This window comes from Tinamus guttatus, unplaced genomic scaffold (genome assembly GCF_059628265.1).
Source record: "Tinamus guttatus ecotype Peru unplaced genomic scaffold, ASM5962826v1 Tinamus_guttatus_pri_ptg000674l, whole genome shotgun sequence".
NCBI classification, from domain to species: Eukaryota; Metazoa; Chordata; class Aves; order Tinamiformes; family Tinamidae; genus Tinamus; species Tinamus guttatus.
Window position 1 is genome coordinate 3,554,868 of NW_028289208.1, and position 19,214 is coordinate 3,574,081.

Genomic DNA, 19,214 nt, shown 5'->3' on the forward strand with positions numbered 1-19,214 from the left:
CGGGCTGGAGTTTGAGGCAAGTACCCAACTGTTGCCACCCTGGCAGCAGCCAGGTCACCTCCTCCTCCCCGTCGTCAGCACCCAGCAGGGCTTGGGATGAGTTTCTTAATGGTATTTTCCCTCTAAGGCATGGCTGGAGAGAACAGGATCTAGTGGAAGGGGAGGTGTGGGTGCCACGCGCTTGTCCCAGCAGGGCCTGGGCAAGGAGATGACATGGGGCACGGGGATGAAAGGGGCAGAGGAGCCTGTGTGGTGCTGAGGTAGCACTGCCGTTTCTTCCAGGGAAGAGCTGCCCCAGCAGGGCCTAGCTCCTCTGGAGCATCCTACCGAGCTCCTGGGCTTCCTGCTGCCCTCAGCTGCCTTGTCCCTTGTCCCTGGAGGAGGCTGGAGGCAGGACAAGGCCTTCGCCCCATGCGCTGCCTCGCGGCGATAGGAAATCGCCTCCCCACACCAGCGTGCTTCTCCCTCTGGCACCCAGTCCAGTGCCTCATGCTTCCCGCGTGCGCGTGGATGGAGGCAAACCGGGAAGGGTGGATCAGGGTTGTTTATTGATGGAGCAATTCCTTAAAAACAAAACAAAACAAACTTTTTTTTTTTTTTTTTGGTAATAAATGCTAAATCCCATCTTTTCCAGAGGAGGGGGGTAGCTGGGCCTTGCAGGCACATTCCCCCTCCTATCCCCGAGGGCGGCCGTGCTCCCAGGCGGTGCCGGCGAACCCATCCGCACCCAGCGGCAAGGTGGAGGTGGCGGAAGAAGTAGCCCTTCTCTGTCCCAAACTGCTCCAGCAGATCCCACAAACTACACAGACCCAAGACACGCTATATTTACAGAGCACAGGTTCCCACAGCACAACGCTCCTCAGCCTAAGAGGAAGGACCCGGAGCTTGAAGGAAAAGAAATCAACCCACCAAGCAAGCAACCCGCCCCCAGCCCCGAAAGAAAACTCGAAGGAAACACCTCAGTTTGCACTGCAATAAAAAGATAGCCCTTCTAAAGGAGTTCAATAAATAGGAGACCTAGAAAACTGATTGCTTGAGTTCAAGATATTAAAGCCAGCCCCGTGCGTAAGGTTTTGCATCCGTTCTCCCCATGGGCAGCGAGGCGGTGGGAGAGCGTGGGAGGGAAATGGGGGCTGCAGCTAAGGAGAGGGGTGGCTTTTCCCCACCAGCTCCTGCTGTGCGGCGTTCCCAGGGTAAGCGAGGGCTCACGGCAAAGCTGCCCCTCGAGGGACCAGTGCTACTGGCCAAAAACGGCCCCCAGGTCACTCCCGGGTAAGCGGGACGTGGTGTCTGGGAGCACCGAAGTGAGGAGAGGCTGGTGCTGAGGGAGCAGAAGGCGCTGGGCAGCGGCGGGTCTTCCCTGGGCGGCCCCAAAGGTGCCCACACCGCATGTGTGAGTCCTCTGTCGGCGACGGGAAAACCAGTTTCTCCTGAGACATCTTGATTTGACGGCATGGGGTTCGATACCTTGGAGAAGGGCAAAACGAGCTTGACGGCGCCTCAAGGAGCCCCATTCTTCACACAGGATGAGGACGCCGGACGCCTGGCCGGCCCACGTGGATCCTCCAGCCATGTCTCTTTCCACGGTGCCCCCAGTGGTGACTCCGCTGCAGGGAATTCAGGGTGCCAGGGACGGTCCCTGTCACAGCAAAACGGCGCTGTGGCCACTGTTCCCTGTCCCACGGTGCAAGTCCCTGCTCTTTTCTGCCTCCCAGCCATGTCCCCAGGCTTTAAAAAGCGCTGAGCATCTCCTCTTCCAAGGTCTCTTCGGTGGCTATGACATTTGCATTCACGGTAGAAGGAAAAAGTCTCGTCCTATAGCATACGTATGTGCAATATATACTTAAAATCCTTTAACACAGAGCTAGTTATCATCACCTTCCATGAGGGCAGGCCAGGGTGAGAGCCCCCGCTGCCAGCACCTGGGCCTCAAAGGTCTTGGAGTGGAGGATGCATCAACCTGCCTCCACCTCCAGCTCCTGCGGCAAGTGGCTCTCGGCCTCTCCAAGGCGAGCGGAGCGGCCCCAGATCCTTGGCACCCCCAGTGAAAAAAAGAAAGGAGGTGGCACCCAAAAAGAGACCATCCAAAGCCCCGCACGTCCTGCACTCATCGGCTCCGCAGGTACCAGGCCCCGGTGGTGGCTCCCCCGGTGTCACAAGCTCACGGGGACGGCTTGGGCTCCCTGCTTTCGCTCTTGTCGCTTTGGGAGGGCTTTGGCTTCAGGAGGATGAACCTGTTGAGGAGGTTGGTGTCCGAGCTGGCCTGGGCGCCCGTATACGCCTCGCCTGCGGAACGAAGCACAGCTCGGTCTCGCGCCGCGGAGCGCCCGGGGGCGCGCGGGAAGCGCGCGGCGACACTCACCGGCATAGCTGGAGGACTCGGCCATGTTCTGCGAGCCCGTGATGTGGTGCCAGTAGGCGCTGCGGGGCAGCATGGTGGTGGGCGTGCAGGGGTAGGAGTAGTGCTCGGTGCCCTTGTTCAGCAGCTGCAGCACAGGGACAGGGGGCTGAGGGGGCGCTGGCGGCCACCGCGACATCCCAAAAGGGCCCCCTATTTGCGCAGGACCCCCCGTGCCGTCCCCTCTTGCAGGTCACCCCGAGCCGGCCAGCACCCTGTACCCCATCTCACCCTGACGTTCTTCTCCATCTCCAGCAGGACCCTCTTGTGCTGCTCTGCGATGGCCAACGTGGCGCTGTGCACGCGCTGGTAGATCTGCTCGCCCTCCTGGGTCTGGAAGGTGTAGAGGCCTTCGCCCGCGTCGCACATCCTGCGGGCCGGAGCGCGGGGCGTCACGCGGGTGCCGTGTGGGCCCTCCTTGCTCCCCGCCGCGGCCTCCCAGCTGTCCCCCTGCTACTGCCATGCTCGACGCCAGGGCGAGGAGCCGGAGCCTCGTGTGGACACATGGCGCTGGGTATTGCTCGAGTGGCTGGATCGGAGCTGCCTGGTCCTGCTGCCCGAGGAATAAGCGGCGCCCTTTGCCCAGGCACCAGCTCAGAGGCCCTCGGTGAGCGACGGGAAGCGGCGGGGGGAAGACGGCGCTGGGGGGACACCGCCACCTCCCTCTGCTTTGCTCCATAAAGGAGCCTAAAGTGCTGAATCAGCGGAAGGTGAGGGCCGGGATGAAAGGGAGGCTCATGTTTCCTCCCGTCTGTAGCTGCTAATTAGCAGGAAAAGCTCCTAATATAGCCAGGCCCCACGGAGCTGAACGGCATTAGCCCCGCGAGGGTCCCCCGAACGCCTCCGATGGCTGTGGCCATCACCCCTGGCATCGGGCCTGGCCAGCGCACAGAGGGCCGCGTCTCACCGGCCGGCCTCGAAGGTGAAGCGGGTGGCGTCGCGCCCATAGCGCCGCAGGGAGCACAGGGGCCAGGAGAGCAGCTTGAGGCGGGGGTTGTGCACGTCCCAGAGGTAGATGTTCTCGTGGGTGATCTGCAGCCTGCACTCGCCGTAGACATCCAGGTTGGGGCAGGGGAGGAGGAACACGTTGAACCGGTCTGGAGGAAGCGTTCGGGGGGAAAAGCCGAAACAAAAGTGAGAAATGAGGGGAGCCGAGGCCGGGGTCGCGCCCCGCCGCCGGCGCTCACCCACCCGTCTGCTCGCACTGCACGCCGGGCGCCAGCAGGTCGGGCTCCCCCAGGCTGATGTCGTTGAGGCGGGCGCCCAGGCACTCCACCGACAGCGTCTTGTACCACTCCTCGGCCTCCAGCTCTGCAAGGCAGCGAGCGCGGCCGTCACGCGCGGGGCGGGCGCATGGCTGGGCTGCCCGGCGCCCCCGCCGGGGCCCCCTCGCTCACCCGAGTCGCAGGTGAATGTGCGGGCCGAGTCGTCGGGGAAGATGATGGCCACCGCCTGCCTCTTGGTCTCCTTGGGCAGCCGCGTGATGCACTTGACGTTGCTGATCTCCGTCACCTGCGGAGGCGGCAACGGCGGGGTGTCACCCGGGGCTCCTGCTGCAGGGGGGCAGCGGGGCAGCGGCGCGGGGCGAAGGCGCTCACCTTGGGGCAGCCACGCAGGCACACGGACTTCTCGTCCGGGTACTTCTCCAGGCGCTGGGGCCCCTTGCTGGAGGATTTTCTGAAGACCAGCCAGCAGCGCCGGTAGATCTGCGCGACACGGAGCCCGCCGGGGCTGGGGGCGGCCACCAACGCGCCGGCCTCCTCACACACGCCAGCCTCCCCGTCTCAGTTTCCCCAGCTCTGAAGTGAGGTGCCCAGAGCAGGATCCAGCCCCGCTCAATGCCGCCGAGAGCAACACGTGGAGCAGCCTGCCAGGCAACTATGCGCCCCTCGCGGACGCATGGCCATGCGGGGGACATGGTGACAGAGAGGACCTGGCTCAGCCCCTGTCCTAGCATGGCCCTCGAACACTGCTTCTTTGCCCCAAACACTGCTTTTTGCCCCCAAATGCCAGCGCCCCCAGGCCTGTGGTGCTGGTTCCCCCTCTGCAGCCAGCCCTCTGGATGCTCCGAGCTCACGGGTGGCACCGGCGCAGGGAAGAGGCTGCCGGAAAAAGCAGCCTCTCCGGGGAGGCGCCGCTGCACAAAGCTGGAGGAGGGGGGAGCATGGGCTGGCTCTGGCAAAACCAGGAGCAACCCACAGAGCCGGCGGCCGCGCGCCCCCGTCCCCCTCCCCGTCCCCAGCGCTTACCCCCAGCTTCCTGCTCTTCATTTTCACATAGCCCTGTTTGACGATGTCGGTGACATTCGTAGCCATGGCGGAGCCCCGGCTCCCCTCGCCGCCGCCGGCCGCCAGCACCCTCGCCCGCTCGCCTTCGCGCCCCACTCCTCCTCCTCCTCCTCCGGGCACCTGCGCTGGGCTGCTCCCCGCTGCCTCAGCGCCGCCCGCGCCCCGGCTTTGTCCTAGCGCCGGCAGCCCTCATGGTGCCCCCGGCGCTGGCTCCCGCTCCGGCACCGGCTGCAAAAGAGAAATGACAGATAGATTAGAGATAGTGACATCTTTCTCTGCCTCTCTCTGGCGTGCGCCCCCTCCCTCTTTCTCTCCTCCTCCTCCCTGCTCTGACTGAACCATTGCGGAGCGGCAAGGTGGGTCGCGGCGGCGGAGTGGAACAGTCCAACGTTAACCCCTGCCGAGCGCCCCGGACGTCACCTATGGCAGGAAGGCAAAGCCAGGGGCCGCGAGGCCACGTCCTCCTGTCGCTGGGCGATGCCAGGCCTCACCCATGGGTCTCCATCGCCTCTTGGACTCCCCCATCTTCCTCACAGGCTGCTCACTTAGGCAGTAAAGTGGCTGTAGCCAAAGATGGGGGCATCAGTAGGGTTCAGGGTTAACAATGTCTTGCTCCCAGCAAGTCAAGCGTTGAAATAGCAGGGCTCTGCACCCCTCCTGCTCGCTCCAGCTTGGGCAATGCTCCAGCAAGCACCGTGCCTGCAGATCCCAAAGGCAAGCAGAGCAGGAGGGTGCCCGCGTGCCCAGCATCCGCATCCCGCCAGGAGCCAGGGCTGTTTGCAGAGAGGCCACGCTCCTGAGCGGAGGCATCCGCTGGGCTCCCTCACCCGCCGGCGTCACCTCTGCTCCCTCTCAGCATTTCCCTCCCCTTCAGAAAGGGGCACAGGGCCAAGGCCGAGTCATTCATCTCCTCTGCTGCAATCCCATTCACAAGCCCAGGCCCACCCCCGGCGCGCTCCGCTCATCCCTCCTGTGCCAACAGCCCCGGGGCGCCGCGAGGGCCCGGCCGCCCTGTGATCCCGCGGCCGCCCCGGCTGTGCCAAGGGCCGTCTGCCACCCGCGGGCACGAGCAGCCCGCTGCAAACAGTCGGATGGCGCCATCCAGCTCTGCTCCGTCCCGGATGGATCCTCCCCAGGGATGCGACGAGCTCGGACGGAGCCTCTTTCCTTCCCCACGTGGGGAGGAGTGGGAGGTGAGCCCAGAGCGGAACCCGATGGCTGCCAGGAAAAGCCTTTGGAAGCGCCTTGGCCTTGACATGCATGAAATCACAGCCTGGATTTCCTCTGCACGCCGGCCCGGCAAGAGTGGGTCCGCGAGGCCCCACGGCTGCCGGAAGCGCTCCAGGATTTGCTCCGAGTGAGCCTGGAGCGAGCCGGACAAGGAGGCGAGCATGGGGCAGCCAGGGTTTTGGGGGTCCCGCAGGGAATGCGGGTGGCCCTCAGAGGAAGCAACTGGCCCCCAGGGGCAAGAACCCCTCGTTGTTCCTGCTGCTGCCTCTGAACTTGGACCCCCGCCTTTCCTCCATGGAAAAATCCCCTCCGAAGGCAGTAACCAAGGAAACGGCCTGCGGCAGCGGGACGGCAGCTCCTCCCCGGGGAGGTTCGTGACGCCGTGCGGCTCGGGCCGGTGCCGGAGAGCTCCCGATTATCCGGGCACGATCCCGCAGGCCTGTCCTCGCAGCCGCGCACCGGCATTTTGGCCCCTTTTGGGCACTGGAGCAGCTCCAGGGAGGCAGCGTGGCGCCCGCCCCGGCCCGGCCAGCCCCTCTGCAGCAGCACGGGGACGTGCATGCCACGCGGTCCTGTCCCTCGCACGCGATGGCACCCCCCGGGAAGCCAAGGGTGCAGCGGGGCGTCTCCTGTCCCTCCACGCTATGGTCATCCCAGGACCGTGTCACTGTGCAGACCTTGGTGACCTGGACCTCGACCACCACCTTACCTGTGTCACCCTCAGACCTGGGTCGCCCCAGGCTTGTGTCACTCCCCAGACTGCGGCCACTTGAACCCCGTCCCCCGTGACCTCCCATACGGTGTCACCCCCAGACCCTCAGCCAGCCCAAGCCCTTGTCACCACCCCGACCTCAACCAGTCCGAGACCCTTGGCCACTGGGGCCAGTGCCACCCGCAGACCTCGGTCACGCGGGTTTTGGCCACCCATCGACCTGTGTCACCCCAGCAGCTGGGCCACCCCCCGGGGCCGCGTGCCCCCGGGCCTGGGGCCCCCCCACGCGCCCTCGCCGCGCCGCCCTTACCCTGCGCCGCGCGGGGGCCCAGGCGTCCGGGCGCGTCTGGCCGCGGAGCCGCGCGGCCCAGCCCGGCTCTGCTCGGCGCCGGGGCCGCCCCCGCGGCGCCGCCCGCGCCCGCCCCCCGCCTCCGGGCCTCAGTTTCCCCCCGCGGCCGGGCCGGGCCGGGGCGCGGCGGGCCGGGCCGGGCCGGGCGGCCCCGGGGCGGGGGCGGGGGGCAGCAGCGGCCGCCCCGCCGCATTCCTGGCCCTGCCCGCGGAGCGCCCAGCCTGTCCCGGCAGCTTTCCCGAGGCGGCCGCGCGGGCATCGTTCAGCTTCAGAGTGAACGCCCCGTGGCAAGTAGCGAGAGGGGCCGGCCTCTCTCGGCGCTGCTGCCTGCAGGCTTAGGCGGGGGGCACCGCTCGGCACCCCAAAACCCGGCGTCCTGGCTGCTGGGAAGCAGAACACCCCCTCTCCCTGTCTGCTTGCTCTCAATTGGACCTGGGCCACAATGTGACACTTCCTTTGCCCCCCCACAGTATCTCGGGTGCTTTTCTGAGGTGAGGGCATTCGTGGCCACCAAAACTGCCAGCAGGCACTTCCTCCCCCCACCCCTCCCACCTCCCAGCTGATTTGTTTGGCCATAAAAAAAGCAATAACATCCATGTCGAAAAAAAAAAAAGGATGCTCAAAACGGCGAGCGGCAAAGAGCCGTGCTTTTAGGCAATCAATTAAAAGGCTGAGCGAGGCGATTAGCTCACCAAAATATTATTTTTTAATAAGGTTGCGTCTGAGTTGCTCCCAAACCTGCTCGCTGGGCTGCCCGTCCCCCCCAGGGGCAGCGCGGGGCACCTGCGGGCACCTCTACGCCCGGAGGCTCTCGGGGCAGCTCAAGTGAAGAGCGGTGGGGACAGCCCACACCAGCACTCGGACCCCTCTTGGCTCTGTATTTATAATAAAAAAAATATACAAATACATACATATATATATAATATATCTATATATAAAGTAGGCGGGATGAGTCTAGCCGGCTCCAGGGCTCAGGTTAGCTCTCCGACCCGGATTTCGTCCTCTTGGCCTGCTTGGATGCTGCTGCTTTTGGTGTCCAGGAACAGGTTGGGGGCTGAGGTGGGCTGGCCAAGAGGCAGAGGTGACGGGCTGGGGGCTCTCAGGCCAGCCGAGTCCCTCGTGCCGCTCCAAGCCTCAGTTTCCCCAGCCGTGAGACAGGCGCCACATGGCCAGATGTCACCCGCTCGCGGCAGAGGGCCGCCGAGGCCGGATGGCCCTGGCTCGGGATGGGCCCCACAGCAGCAGGTACGTCGGGAGAGCCACCACAGGCACCGCTTGGGCGCCCGCCTTCCAGCCGGCCCCGAGGGCCTAGGGAACCTGGATCTGCAGGTCCTCGTCCTCGTCCGGGTCGCTGGTGCCGTCTCCCGGGTCGTCGGGGCCGAAGCGGGCGCTGAGCATCTTGCCAAAGAGCGGCGGGTTCTGCTGCCGCCGCAGCCTGCCGGGGGAGAGAGCGTCTCGCATCGCCCAGCCTGTCCCCCTGTCTTGGGGCACGGGAGGAAGGCCAGAGCTCCGCACTCTCCTCTGAGTTCACAGCCCCACGTGGCTGCTACCTGCTGATAAAGCCCAAGCCACTGGGCCCTCCCCTCGCCTGGCTCCGAGCGGAGCTCAGCAGGCTCTTGCCGGGAGCCAGGAGCCCCCCCGGGGTGCCGCTTATCAGCAGAGAGGTGCCTCAGTTTCCCCCATCGCCATCTGACCCTACCAGTGACTTCTCCGGCAGAGCATCCCGGCCCGGAGGAGGCTCTGCCACAGGAAGGCGCCCGTACGTGTTCCCAGCGCCAGGGCCAGCCTCGGTGCTTCGGGGCCAGCAGCTGCAGCCCATGGGCTGGTAGCCCTGGCAGAGCCCATAGGAGGCTTCCCAGTGCCAGGAGGGCTGCATCGGGGACACCGGTGGCTTCGGGCTCCGGCGCCAGCTCGCAGCCTCCCCGCCAAGGGGAAGCACTGGGTGTTTCTCTGTCCTCACTTTTACCCTCGTGCACAAATTCATCAGATGAATTTATGATGCAAATCTGAAATTTGAAATCGGAGGCCCCAAAATGGTGAAGAAAACGGTTCTGCCATCAGCCTGCGGTCATGACAGCCATGTTTGCTGCATTTTACCGGAAAGCATGAATTATTTAGAGCAAGTGCGCAGGGAAGCTAGAGTGGGGCAGGGAGGGGAGAGGATGAAGCCTCCATTACTCCTCTCTGATTTAATGGAGATGTCCCAATAAAATAAAGGACGATTTAAAAAGAAATAAATAAATAAAAATAAAAAGTGCCTCCCAGAGACACTCTGGTGGAGAATCGATTCCTCTCGCAGCCATTTCAGCTCTGTATTGCTGGCGAAGCAAAGGGAGGGCGCAGGAAGTTTTGAGGAGCTATGAAACCACCGGGCCTTCAGGGAAGGCTCCCTGGTTCAGCTCGGGGAGGTTCCTGCTGCCCCGGGGACGGGGATGGAGAAGCACGAACGGCTCCTCGAGGTCGCTGGAGGGCAGAGCCGGGCCCGTGCCTGGAGCGAGCGGGCCCCCGGCGAGCCCTGCGATCCATCACGGCCCCCGGCGAGCCCTGCGATCCATCACGGCCCCCGGCGAACCCTGCGATCCATCACGGCGCAGTGATAAAGCGCTCGCCTGACACCCGTGCCCGTAAAGCCTCCCTCCCTCTGTGGCTGGCCTCCCCTGAGGGCTGGGAGCACTTAGGTGAATTAGCCCCCTCCGGAAGGAGCGCTTTGCTGCCGAGCAGCTCTTTATCATCCGCACGACACCTCTCCCCGGCTCCATGGGATAAATCACTCCCAATGCAGCGCCGGGCCATGGTGCAACCCTTCGCCTCCCCTCGCCCCTATCCGAGGGGCTCCGAGTGCACGGGTGCTGTGGATGCTCGCGCAGCGCTCGCCCACCAAAACCTTTCGGGATGCTCCTGCATCCAGTACTGAGTGTGGACATGGGCGGGTGGAGTCCAGGCCCAGCAGCTAAGAAAAGCAGTCTGAGAGCCCAGCTGTACGGGCTTCAACCGGGCTCAAGGCTGCCCTGAGGAGACGGGGACTCCAGAGGTCCCCGGTCCCCTGCAAACACCGCGTTTCTGCTGGGGGGATGCTGGTAGCAAAGAGAGCCTGATCCCATCCTTTGGTTTCCCCGCTCACCGGGACTGCAGGTGCTCCAGCTGAACCTGGAAGTTCTCGCTCTGCTCCGTCTGCTCGTCCAGCGACCGCTGCAGCTTCCGCGTCTGGTTGTGGGCCTCGTCCAGCTGTGGGATGGAGGACAACGGAGTCGGCGTTGGCCACGAGGAGAGGACAGAGCTCCCCAGTGGCTGCAGTTCTCTCCGTCTCTTCCCCCAGAGCAACCTGCCTCCGGGACAGGACAAGCTGAGCCCGACTTCCAGCTACTCCTCTGAGCTGGTTGAGATTGGAGCCTATGACCTGAGTGAGACAAGCTCTTGGCCCATCTCTCAGGCTGCATTTTTAATGCTCTTCTCCTGGTAGAACTTGGCACTTCCTTCACCAGGGCAGTCACGAGCTCAATTCCAGCTCCAGGCTGAGATGGCACTTTGGAGAGTGCTGCGGTGACAGCTCTAAGGTAAGGTATTTTTTCTGTTGCTAATGCAAAGGGCGAGGGAGCCTCACCTCATCCTCGGCCTGGGCCAGCTCCTTCTTCAGCTCCTCCACCCTCAAGCGCAGCTTCTTCACCTCGCCCTCGTGCTGCTCCACGCGGCGGTTGGCGTGGGCCAGCTCGGCCATCTTCTCCTGGTACTGCTTCTTCAGCTTCGTGTGCACGTGCTTCAGGTCAGCCAGCTCCTGTGGTGGGCACGGCAGGGTGCTCGAGCGGGGCAGAGCACCCCCCGGCCTGTGCACCCTCTGCAGCACCAGCCCCTTCCCCCCTCCCAAAAGCTCCCCCTCTGCCATGGAGGAGCTGTGATGGAGGCTCCAAGTGGGCTCCAAGACAAGGTCACTGTCACCCTCCACATGAAGAGAGTAAGGGGAGCCTGTGGCCAAGGGTGTCCTGGGGTACCAGCCCCACCGTTACGAGTGGCATTACCAGGGCTCCTCAGGCAGGGGGGCATGAGGCTGGGGCTGTGCCCCATCCCACCTTGTTCTTCTCGAAGAGCTCAGCCTGGATGGTTTTGAGGTCGGTGTCCAGGGCACTGGCCGTCTGGCGCCGCTTCCGGGCCAGCACCTCCTCCAGGTCCTCGATCTGTGCCCGCAGCTTCTTGTTCTCCCGCTCCAGGTTGAGCTTCTCCGTCTCCAGGCGCTCCCGCTTGCCCCACTCGGCTGCATTCTCCGCCTGCAGCCGCTCCATCTGGGCAGGGGGATGTCTCTGACGCTCAGATCCCCAGCCCTGGCTGGCTGGGGGGTCCCTGGTGTACCGGCAGGGACTCCCCTCCGCTGCTAAACTCTCTCTTTGCTCTCTGCCCAACACCTCCCTTCCCGCTGTGGTCGTGGCCATCCCAACCAATCCCTCGAAACGGCTCCTCGCAGCCCTCGTTCCAGCTCAGCCGGCCGCTGCCATCCCTCTCGGCGAGGGCTCCGTCCCGCTCTCCGCGCCGCCGGGCCCCGCAGCCCACCCTCACCTCTGTGCGCAGCTCCGCCAGCTTCTTGTCCATGCTGGAGCGAGCGCCCAGCTCGTCCTCGAGGTCCTCTGAGATGCGTCCCAGCTCGTCCTGGTGGATCTCCTTCAGGATGTTCAGCTGTGGAAGTGGGACAGTGCCAACGGGAAGCAGCCAGCACTCTCTGCCAGGGAGGCTCAAACACAGGTCCCGCTTTGCCAGCTGCACCCAACCTGGTTTGGGGAGGCTTCAGGTTTTGGACATGGCCCCTCTCAGCCACTCCACAACTGCCACCTGTAGCGGGGCCAGACATCTCCAAGCCTCTGGGGAGGATGGACTGACTAATTATAGCTGGATCAATGGGGCTATTTAAGCCAGTTAATTAATGAGTGTCTAAGGCAAGAGCAGTTTGCCTGGAGCAGGAGTGCCCCCTCGTGGAGTTGAAGCCAAGGGTCTCCATGTCCCTGGGGACAAGGCCACCTCGTCACAGCCTGCAGCTGTGCCAGACCCCTCTGCTCACCTGCTTCATCACCTCCTGCTTGTTCTTGTTCAGCTCCTCATACTTGATTTTCCATTGGCTGAGCTCACCCTCCAGCTTCTCAATGCTCTTGCTGAGCGCCAGCTTGTCCCTGCAGAGACACGGCCCCATGTGACAGCCCATGGGACCCCCCCGTGCCAGGGTACCCAGGTGAGGAGGGCTCGTCCCATAGGAGGCTAAATCCCCATGCCCCAGGACACTCACTCCCGCTCCTTGAGCAGCACTTTCTGGGACTCGTCCAGCCTCAGCTTCAGGGCGGTCACTTTGGTGGCATCCTCCTCAACGGTGCTCACGTCCTCCCAGAGCAGGCGGCTCCTCTCCGGCCGGGTGAAGGAGGTCCGCACGCTCACGGCGCTCCGCTGCTCCCAGCACTCCGACCCGTCCTGTTTGCTCTTCAGGATGTTTTCCATCAGCTCAAACTCCTGCAGTGTCACAGGGTGGCCAAGCAGGAGGAAGGTCACAGAGAAAGAGATGGGCACCCTCTGACCCCTTCCTGGGGGTCCTTTGGCCTCATTTCCCAGCACCCACCACCACCAGTGGACACGAGGGAACGTTACTGGGCCAGGCCACCCCATGGCCAAGTCTAGGGGCCCCTCTGCCCCACCTGAGGCCCCCTTTCCTCTTGGCTGTCTCCCCATATAGACAACCCCATCTTCTGCTGTCAGCCTCAGTGTCCTGCTTGGACTATATGCTGCGTTCAATCTGTGAGGAGATATTATTGATTTATTAACCCCATCCCAGCGTGACCCCTGCATCTTTAATTATTAGACTCCAGGAGCGTGGGGAAAATTACCTCACTGTATAAAGCACGCTCACTATTTGCCTGCTTGTGCTTCTTTACTTAAAATCCGCTAAAAAAAAAAAACATGCCAGCTCCACGGGAGGGGGGTGTCGTGCATGCAATTCCGCCTCCAGATCGCTGTGTGAGTGCTGCTCGTTCCCGGGGCCAAGTTAGGGAAAAACTGGCCTCTCGGCTAACTGCATCCGCAGACGACGCGGCTGATGATGTCCCCTTGGCGGGCCCTGCCTCAGGAGCGGGGAAGCGCCGTGCGGCAAAGCCTTTCTTCCCCAGCCAGTTCCTGCCGTAACCGAGAAGACGCAGACAGCCATCATTTGCTTTAAGATCAAAGCTCCCCCGGAGCAGCCAAGAGTAATTTCTTTGGTTGAACCGGCTGAAAACTAGCTGGGCTTGAAAATGGGAGGTTCTCGGGCTGCAAAGCCTTGCCGGGCTGCAACGCTCGTCTGCTGCCGCAGCCCAGCGTCAGGAGGAGCCGCGGGCCCACGGAGGAGGTATTTATCCCCTCTCCTTAGAAGAAAACCTCAGACAAAAGCACAGCAGGAGGCAGCAGGGCCTGCACTTGGGTTGATGATACTACGGGACCACAGAGCTCCTGGCTGTATTTACTCCCAGCGTTCAAATCTGACGTCACCACAAAGACTTTCCAGTGAGGGATGGGCCTCCCTGGCTGTGTCCCTCACGGACACGGGGCCTCCCACGTTGCGTTGGGCGAATGGCACAAGGAAGAGCCAGCCTGCACCTTCATAAGGGAGAATTTAGGTCTGTCCTTAGGGTGTTTTGGTTTGTTTTGTTTTTGTTTTTTAAATGATGAGATGACTAGTCCTCTATGATTCCTTTCACCTGCTGGGTTGTAAAGAGTTTGGGAAGTCTCAGCCTTGTGAGTCAGATGCATATGGAGACATTTCAGCCTCTTTTGGTGTGGCACTGGTGTGAGCAACAGGAGAATGCTGGTGAAGCACAAGCAGAGAAAGATGTTTTCCAGCAAAAATTGCACCCATCCCTGCAGCTGAGGAACCCGTCAGAGGCTCCTGCTATGGAGGCTGTGGGGTTGCACAGGACAAGGGCCTGTGCTCCAGAAAAGCTGGATGGGGATTCAGTGAGTGCAACACCATGCCAGGCTGCCCAGCATTGCCCGGCCGCGTGCCACCCATCCTCGGCACTTACAGCTAAAACCCCATGTTCTGAGTAGGAACTATTGCGTTCAGCGAGGTCTGTTCACAGTCACCATTTTCACCTCCATCTGCTGTAGGAGTCAGGGCAATTCTCTGTTTTCTGCCAAGAAACGACTGCCTGCAGGAGACAGCTGACTACCCAAGGACCTGCAACTATTCTCGGGGTGACCCTGATTTCTCCTCCTTCATGAGTTACGCTCCTTCTGCACAGATATCTGTTGAAAACCCGCACCAGCTCCCCGGCGCATGTGCTGCTCCTGGGAGATGACATCTGCTCCCCTACAGCCGCTGCTCCCTGTGTTCAGACACTGAATTTTGTTTAATGCTTCCAAACACGAAGCCCCACAGAATAGACCTCGCCTGGTATCCAGGTGATCTTGCTGAACGCACGTTACAGGAGTCCTGGGCTGGTTCTGCTGCTCCGAGAGGGGTTTGACCCCACCACGAGAAGGATGGATGGGCGCCCATGCCCTCTCCTGAGCTGCTGCTGAGGAGCGAGAGGTTGGTACCTCTCCTTTAACCATCCACCTGCTGCTGGTGGGAGCACCCACAGCCACCCTGTGCCTTCCCGCCGCGCACCCACCGCCTCCTCACCTTGCTTTTGGCCATCTTGTCGGAGCCCACATCGCGCACGGGCTCCTGCTCGGGGGCAGCCTCGCTCTCCTTCTCGGAGGCCACCCGGTTGTCCACCTCCTTCTCGTGGCCCTTGAGGCGCGCCACCTCCTTGCCCAGCTGCTCGTTCTCGTTGAGCACCTCCTGGCGCTCCCGCTTGAGGCCCGTCAGCTCCTTGGTGAGCGCCTCCAGCTTGTGCCGCAGCTGGCGCACCTCCTCGCGCGCCTTGTTGCGCTCCGCCCGCACCTTGCTCCACTTCTCCCGCCAGTTGGCCGTGCAGTCCGACCACCAGCGCATGGTCTTCTCCATCTGGGCCGCCCGGGCCCGCGCCTCCTCCAGCTCGCGCAGCCGCAGCTCCTCGCGGCTCTCCCAGTCGCCCTCGAGGCAGGCGGTGCCCAGCAGGGCCAGCGGCGGGGGGCCGGGGGACGGTGTGCCGCTGGGCGGCGTGGGCGGCAGCGCCGCCACCGCCTCGCCGGGGCTGCCGCCGCCGCGCTCGGCCGGCGGGCTGCCCAGGATGGTGAGCAGGGAGCTCTTGGAGAGACGCGGCGAGTCAGCGAGGCGCGAGGAGCCGGCGCTCTGGCTCATGGCGGCAGCCGGGGCCGGCGAGGAGGCCGGTGCCTCGCCACGATGCGGCCTCAGCACCACGCGGGCCTCAGCATCACCACGCCATGGCTCTCCTCAGGGCCAGATGGCTGCCATGGCCCCAGGGCAGCTGAATAGGGACCTGCGGGGGAAGAGGAGAGGCGTTATGGGGGCTCCGCTCCTTACAGGGAGGTGACCGACATGCCATGTCCGTAAGCGAGTGGAGCCAGGTGCGGAGTGGAGCTCCCTTGAGAGCCATGTGTCTCCTCCAAGCGGAACTCGTGGCTTTGGACCACACATGGCTTCAGCTTGTCCCATAAGCAGGACCAACCCTACTGCAGCCACCCAAGGTCTCAGCTGCCCTGCATGTCCCCCTGCTCCCCACAAGCAGATGCCATATGGAGATGGGACACCTCAGACAGCATGGGACCCCAACATGTGTATTTTGGGGCAGGATAGGTGCTTTGGAGCATCTTCCAGTCCAGGCTGGAAGGCCAAATGCCCCAACACCAACGTGTCCAGCTGCCCTCTGATCCCCTGCCCACCGCTCCTGATTGTCTGCCCACACAGGGCTTGTTCAGATGGTTCAAATGCTCCAATCTGTCAAGTAACCCACCACTCTCCTTGCTTCGCTGCCACCAACGGCAGGATGGTGCCACGTGCCCGAGGCCACCTGCAAGCAGCCCCAGAGCTGGCGATGGGACGCCGCAGTGCTCAGAGATGCTCCGCGGGGCTAAGCCAGGACGCGCGTCCCTCCACAAGCAGGCTCAGGATCCTGAGCAGGATCCTGCTCGCTCCGTGGTTCAGGCCGCTCCGGACATGTCTGCTGGTGCACCGGGATGCCGTGGCCAGCGGGCCGACAGCAGCAGCACGGGTTAAACGCCACGTCCGGCGGCGGCGAGGCCCCGTCCCTTCCCTTCCCCCTCGCTCCTGGCTGCCTGAGCGCACCCGGGGAGGCGAATCCTCCCTGTCTGTAAGAACCTGCAGCCGCAGCAGCACGGCCCAGGGCCTGGCCAAGGTGGTGAACCGCTCCGGGAAACCTCAGTGGGAGCCGCTGCCGATGCTAATGGGATAAATACAGAGCCCGAGGCCTGTCCGCCCGCAGCCTAATGGCCGGCCTCACTGACGGCCCTGGTGGCTGCACAGAGTCGGACACTAGCAGAGGAGCCGCGTCCCCAGTGGAGGAGATGCGGGCGCTGGAGCCGGAGCCCCGAGCTGCCGTCTGGGGGCACCTCTCCAGCGTGTGCCGCCCGCAAGATGGGCTGTGCAGCCCGAGCGGGGACGGGCAGTGGTGCCAGGGAGCAGGGAGGTGGAGAGATGCGCGGAGCTCTGTGAGCGACAGCTCAGAGCCCCAGCGGACAAGGCTGCCGAGCTGGCAACCCGCCGCGATCCCGCGCTCCTCAGAACGCGCTCCTCGGATCTTCTCCACTAAAATAGCTATGGGCACTTTTTTTTTTTTTCGCCTGCCAAAATCTTCCGGGGCATCCAGACACGGGAAAACGCGAGCCTGGAGGTGCGGGAAAGTTACAGAACTGCCCCAGAGGCGGCTCCGGTGGGGGGGATCCAGGGAGCAGCTGGGACACTCGCGGCCCGGGGGCTCCGCGCGGCCCCCGGGACGGCCCCCCCCGGCTCCGCGTTTCCCGCGCGCGCCCCCCTGCGGCCGCCCCGCCCCCGGCGCCTCCCCATTGGTCGTCGGGGCTGTCAATCCGGCCGCCGTGACGCCGGGCCCCTGCGGGGGGGGGGACCGAGCCGCATTCTTGGGCATCGGGGCCGCTCCCCCCACCTTCCTCCTCCTCCTCTTCCTCCTCCTCCTCGGTGCTGCCCCCCCCACCGCCTCCTCCCGCCGCGTCCCGGCCCTCCCCGTCCCGTCGCGGCGGCGCCGCCGAGCTCCGGCCGCCGCCCGCCCCGCCGAAGTTGCCGCGCAAGTTGCCCGCGCCGCCCCCCGCGCCCCCCCGGCCTGGCGCGGGCCGCTCACCGGCGTCTGCGCGGCGGTGCGGGAGCCGCGCGGGCCCGGGCGCTGCCGTCGGGAGTCTCCTCCCTCCCTGCCCTTCCTCCTCCTCCTCCTCCTCCCGCGGCCGGCGGCAGGGGCGGGCCGGGGGCGCCTGCAGCGCAGCGCGGCTCGGCAGCCGGGGGGGGCCGCTCCTCGACGTGGGCCTCTCTGCACCCCAGGGTGCTGCGCACAGGGCTGCTCGCAGCCGAGGGTGCTGCAGGGCACAAGGGCAGTCTCGGCTGCAACCCTGTATTAGACATCAGAGAATCCCCCCGGAGGGACGGGGATTCCTTTCCTGATGAGACCCTTGCCTGGGGAGTTTTCCCTTTTGGGCGGCTTTTGACCAAATCGGCCCCAACGCAACCGACCCAAAGCACTTGTGTCCCCGCCAGAGCGTCACTAACCCCAGCCCTGTGTTTTTCCGTTGGAAAAACAGTTGGGAGAAAAAAAAAAAAAAAGATGGGAAACGGATTGCTCTCCCACATTCATATTTGTGTGGTTAGTCTTGAAAATAGAAATTTCCCCCTGTCCTGACACCATGGCGGGTCCGGCAGCCCATGCACAGGAGAGATGGCAAAAACAGGTCCCGAAACTCAGTGCCTTTTAGTTTCTACCCAGTGTGAAGGAGTGGGAGAAGCAACACCAGGTGGAAAGAAGCTCGTGCTGCGATTGGACACGAACTTCCCCATTGCAGCTGGAAGAATAGGTGGAAGGCGTTTATTTAAAGGAAGGAAAAGCGAAAGGGCACTTTGTGTCAAAAGTTGTCTTGGACACAGAAATTCAAGCTGTTTGTTTAGGCAAAAACCCCAGGCTTTGGTGCCAGCTGTTGGGCATCCTCCTGTGCTTGGGTTGCAAAGCCGGAGCGCGGAGCAGGTTCACCCTGGGGTAAAACCTTCTGCATTGCAGGTCCCAGCCCATTCTTGCTCCCTCCCTAAGCCACGGAGGAGGGAAATAAGGGAATAGCCCAGCGGTTGTGCCTGGACACCCTGGGACGGGCACTGCAATCCGCCAGACCCTGCGCAACCAGACCTCAATCCGGCGCATGGAAAGGGGCCGTTTCGGCAGATCACTGCCACACGCAGCTGTCCCTGCAGCTCCTCTTGCACCAGCTCTCCTGGCATGGCCTGTGGTCCCCAGTGATTTCCGAGTGGTGGCTAAAACCCCCTATAGGTGCCCTATAGGCTCCGCACGTTGCTCCAAGCTGCTACCCCGGGTCATTGTGGAGTTTATGAAAAAAAAAAAAAAAAAAAAGGACTGAGCAAAAGGGAACATAAAAGGGCTGTAGATTTAATCAGCTCATCTGCATACGAACACTTCCTTTTCTGCCACTGAGTCTCAGCTGCCTGCCACTCCGGAGGCACCCGGGAGCCAGGACGCAGCGCTCCGTGGCCCTGGCGAGCGGGCAAGGGCTTCCTCGGAACTACCTGTGTCTTAAAGGCTGGAGGGAGTGGAGGGAGACCCCGTGTTTGCTGGTAAGATAAGAAAATATGCAGCAAGGGGGGATTTATTTCAGTTTTCTCCCTTGGGGAAGCGGGAGAAGGGGAAGCTGAGCGGGCTGCAGGAAAGCCTGTATTACTGCCCGCCACACGGCCCTTCCTCACCATCTGGTTTCTGCCTTGGACGTCTCTGCCCTCTTCTCGCCCAGGCTGGGGTGAGCATCCGGGCTGGGCGAGCATCCAGGCTGTGCAAGCACCCGCTTGGTTCAAAAGGGTACCTAGGTGAGTCATCAGAGCACGTAGCACCCGAGCAGATGAGCAGGAGATAGACAGGGCGTTCTTGAGGACTGAGCAGCTCCAGGGCACCCAATACCCCCAGCTGCAGAGTCCTGTGTACGGCCCATCGTCATCACTGTAGAAGGAGGCTGGAAAGTGGTCACTTCTCACAGGAGGAGGAAGGCTTTTACTCCTCTTGAAGCCTGGCAGTGGAGAAGTAGGTGAGGGAAGACTTAGCCATGCGTTGGGCTATTGCCTTACTGCTCCTCCACATGAGTGCTGATGATACTAAGAGCAATCTGAACCACCCA

General features: G+C 63.1%; 2 protein-coding genes across 2 annotated transcripts; both read right to left on the reverse strand.

The window, feature by feature from the left end:
* Positions 1-2,114: 2,114 nt before the first annotated feature.
* On the reverse strand, positions 2,115-4,728 carry DOK4 (docking protein 4). Its single transcript, XM_088536456.1, has 8 exons — positions 4,648-4,728; positions 3,997-4,104; positions 3,796-3,910; positions 3,590-3,709; positions 3,306-3,495; positions 2,630-2,768; positions 2,363-2,486; positions 2,115-2,286 (listed from the first exon to the last, which is right to left on the reverse strand). Exons 1-8 carry the CDS (start codon positions 4,711-4,713, stop codon positions 2,162-2,164), a joined length of 987 nt encoding a protein of 328 aa, XP_088392582.1. The 5' UTR covers positions 4,714-4,728; the 3' UTR covers positions 2,115-2,161.
* Positions 4,729-8,276: 3,548 nt separating this feature from the next.
* Positions 8,277-15,204, reverse strand: CCDC102A (coiled-coil domain containing 102A). Its single transcript, XM_010221004.2, has 8 exons — positions 14,602-15,204; positions 12,241-12,458; positions 12,019-12,127; positions 11,523-11,639; positions 11,042-11,251; positions 10,579-10,749; positions 10,099-10,202; positions 8,277-8,412 (listed from the first exon to the last, which is right to left on the reverse strand). The coding sequence occupies exons 1-8, from the start codon at positions 15,202-15,204 to the stop codon at positions 8,286-8,288; spliced, it is 1,659 nt and encodes a 552-aa protein (XP_010219306.2). The 3' UTR covers positions 8,277-8,285.
* Between the last annotated feature and the right edge of the window lie 4,010 nt (positions 15,205-19,214).

Excerpts from the sequence above, each read along its gene's own strand:
- CCDC102A (XM_010221004.2), bottom strand. The coding sequence starts at position 15,204 with ATGAGCCAGAGCGCCGGCTCCTCGCGCCTCGCTGACTCGCCGCGTCTC. Across the intron at positions 12,459-14,601 it reads ACAAGATGGCCAAAAGCAAG|GAGTTTGAGCTGATGGAAAA; the intron begins GTGAGGAGGCGG and ends GTGACACTGCAG. Across the intron at positions 11,252-11,522 it reads TGGCGGAGCTGCGCACAGAG|ATGGAGCGGCTGCAGGCGGA; the intron begins GTGAGGGTGGGC and ends CCCCCTGCCCAG.
- DOK4 (XM_088536456.1), bottom strand. The coding sequence starts at position 4,713 with ATGGCTACGAATGTCACCGACATCGTCAAACAGGGCTATGTGAAAATG. Across the intron at positions 4,105-4,647 it reads TGAAGAGCAGGAAGCTGGGG|ATCTACCGGCGCTGCTGGCT; the intron begins GTAAGCGCTGGG and ends CGTGTCGCGCAG. Across the intron at positions 2,487-2,629 it reads AGATGGAGAAGAACGTCAGG|CTGCTGAACAAGGGCACCGA; the intron begins GTGAGATGGGGT and ends CCTGTGCTGCAG.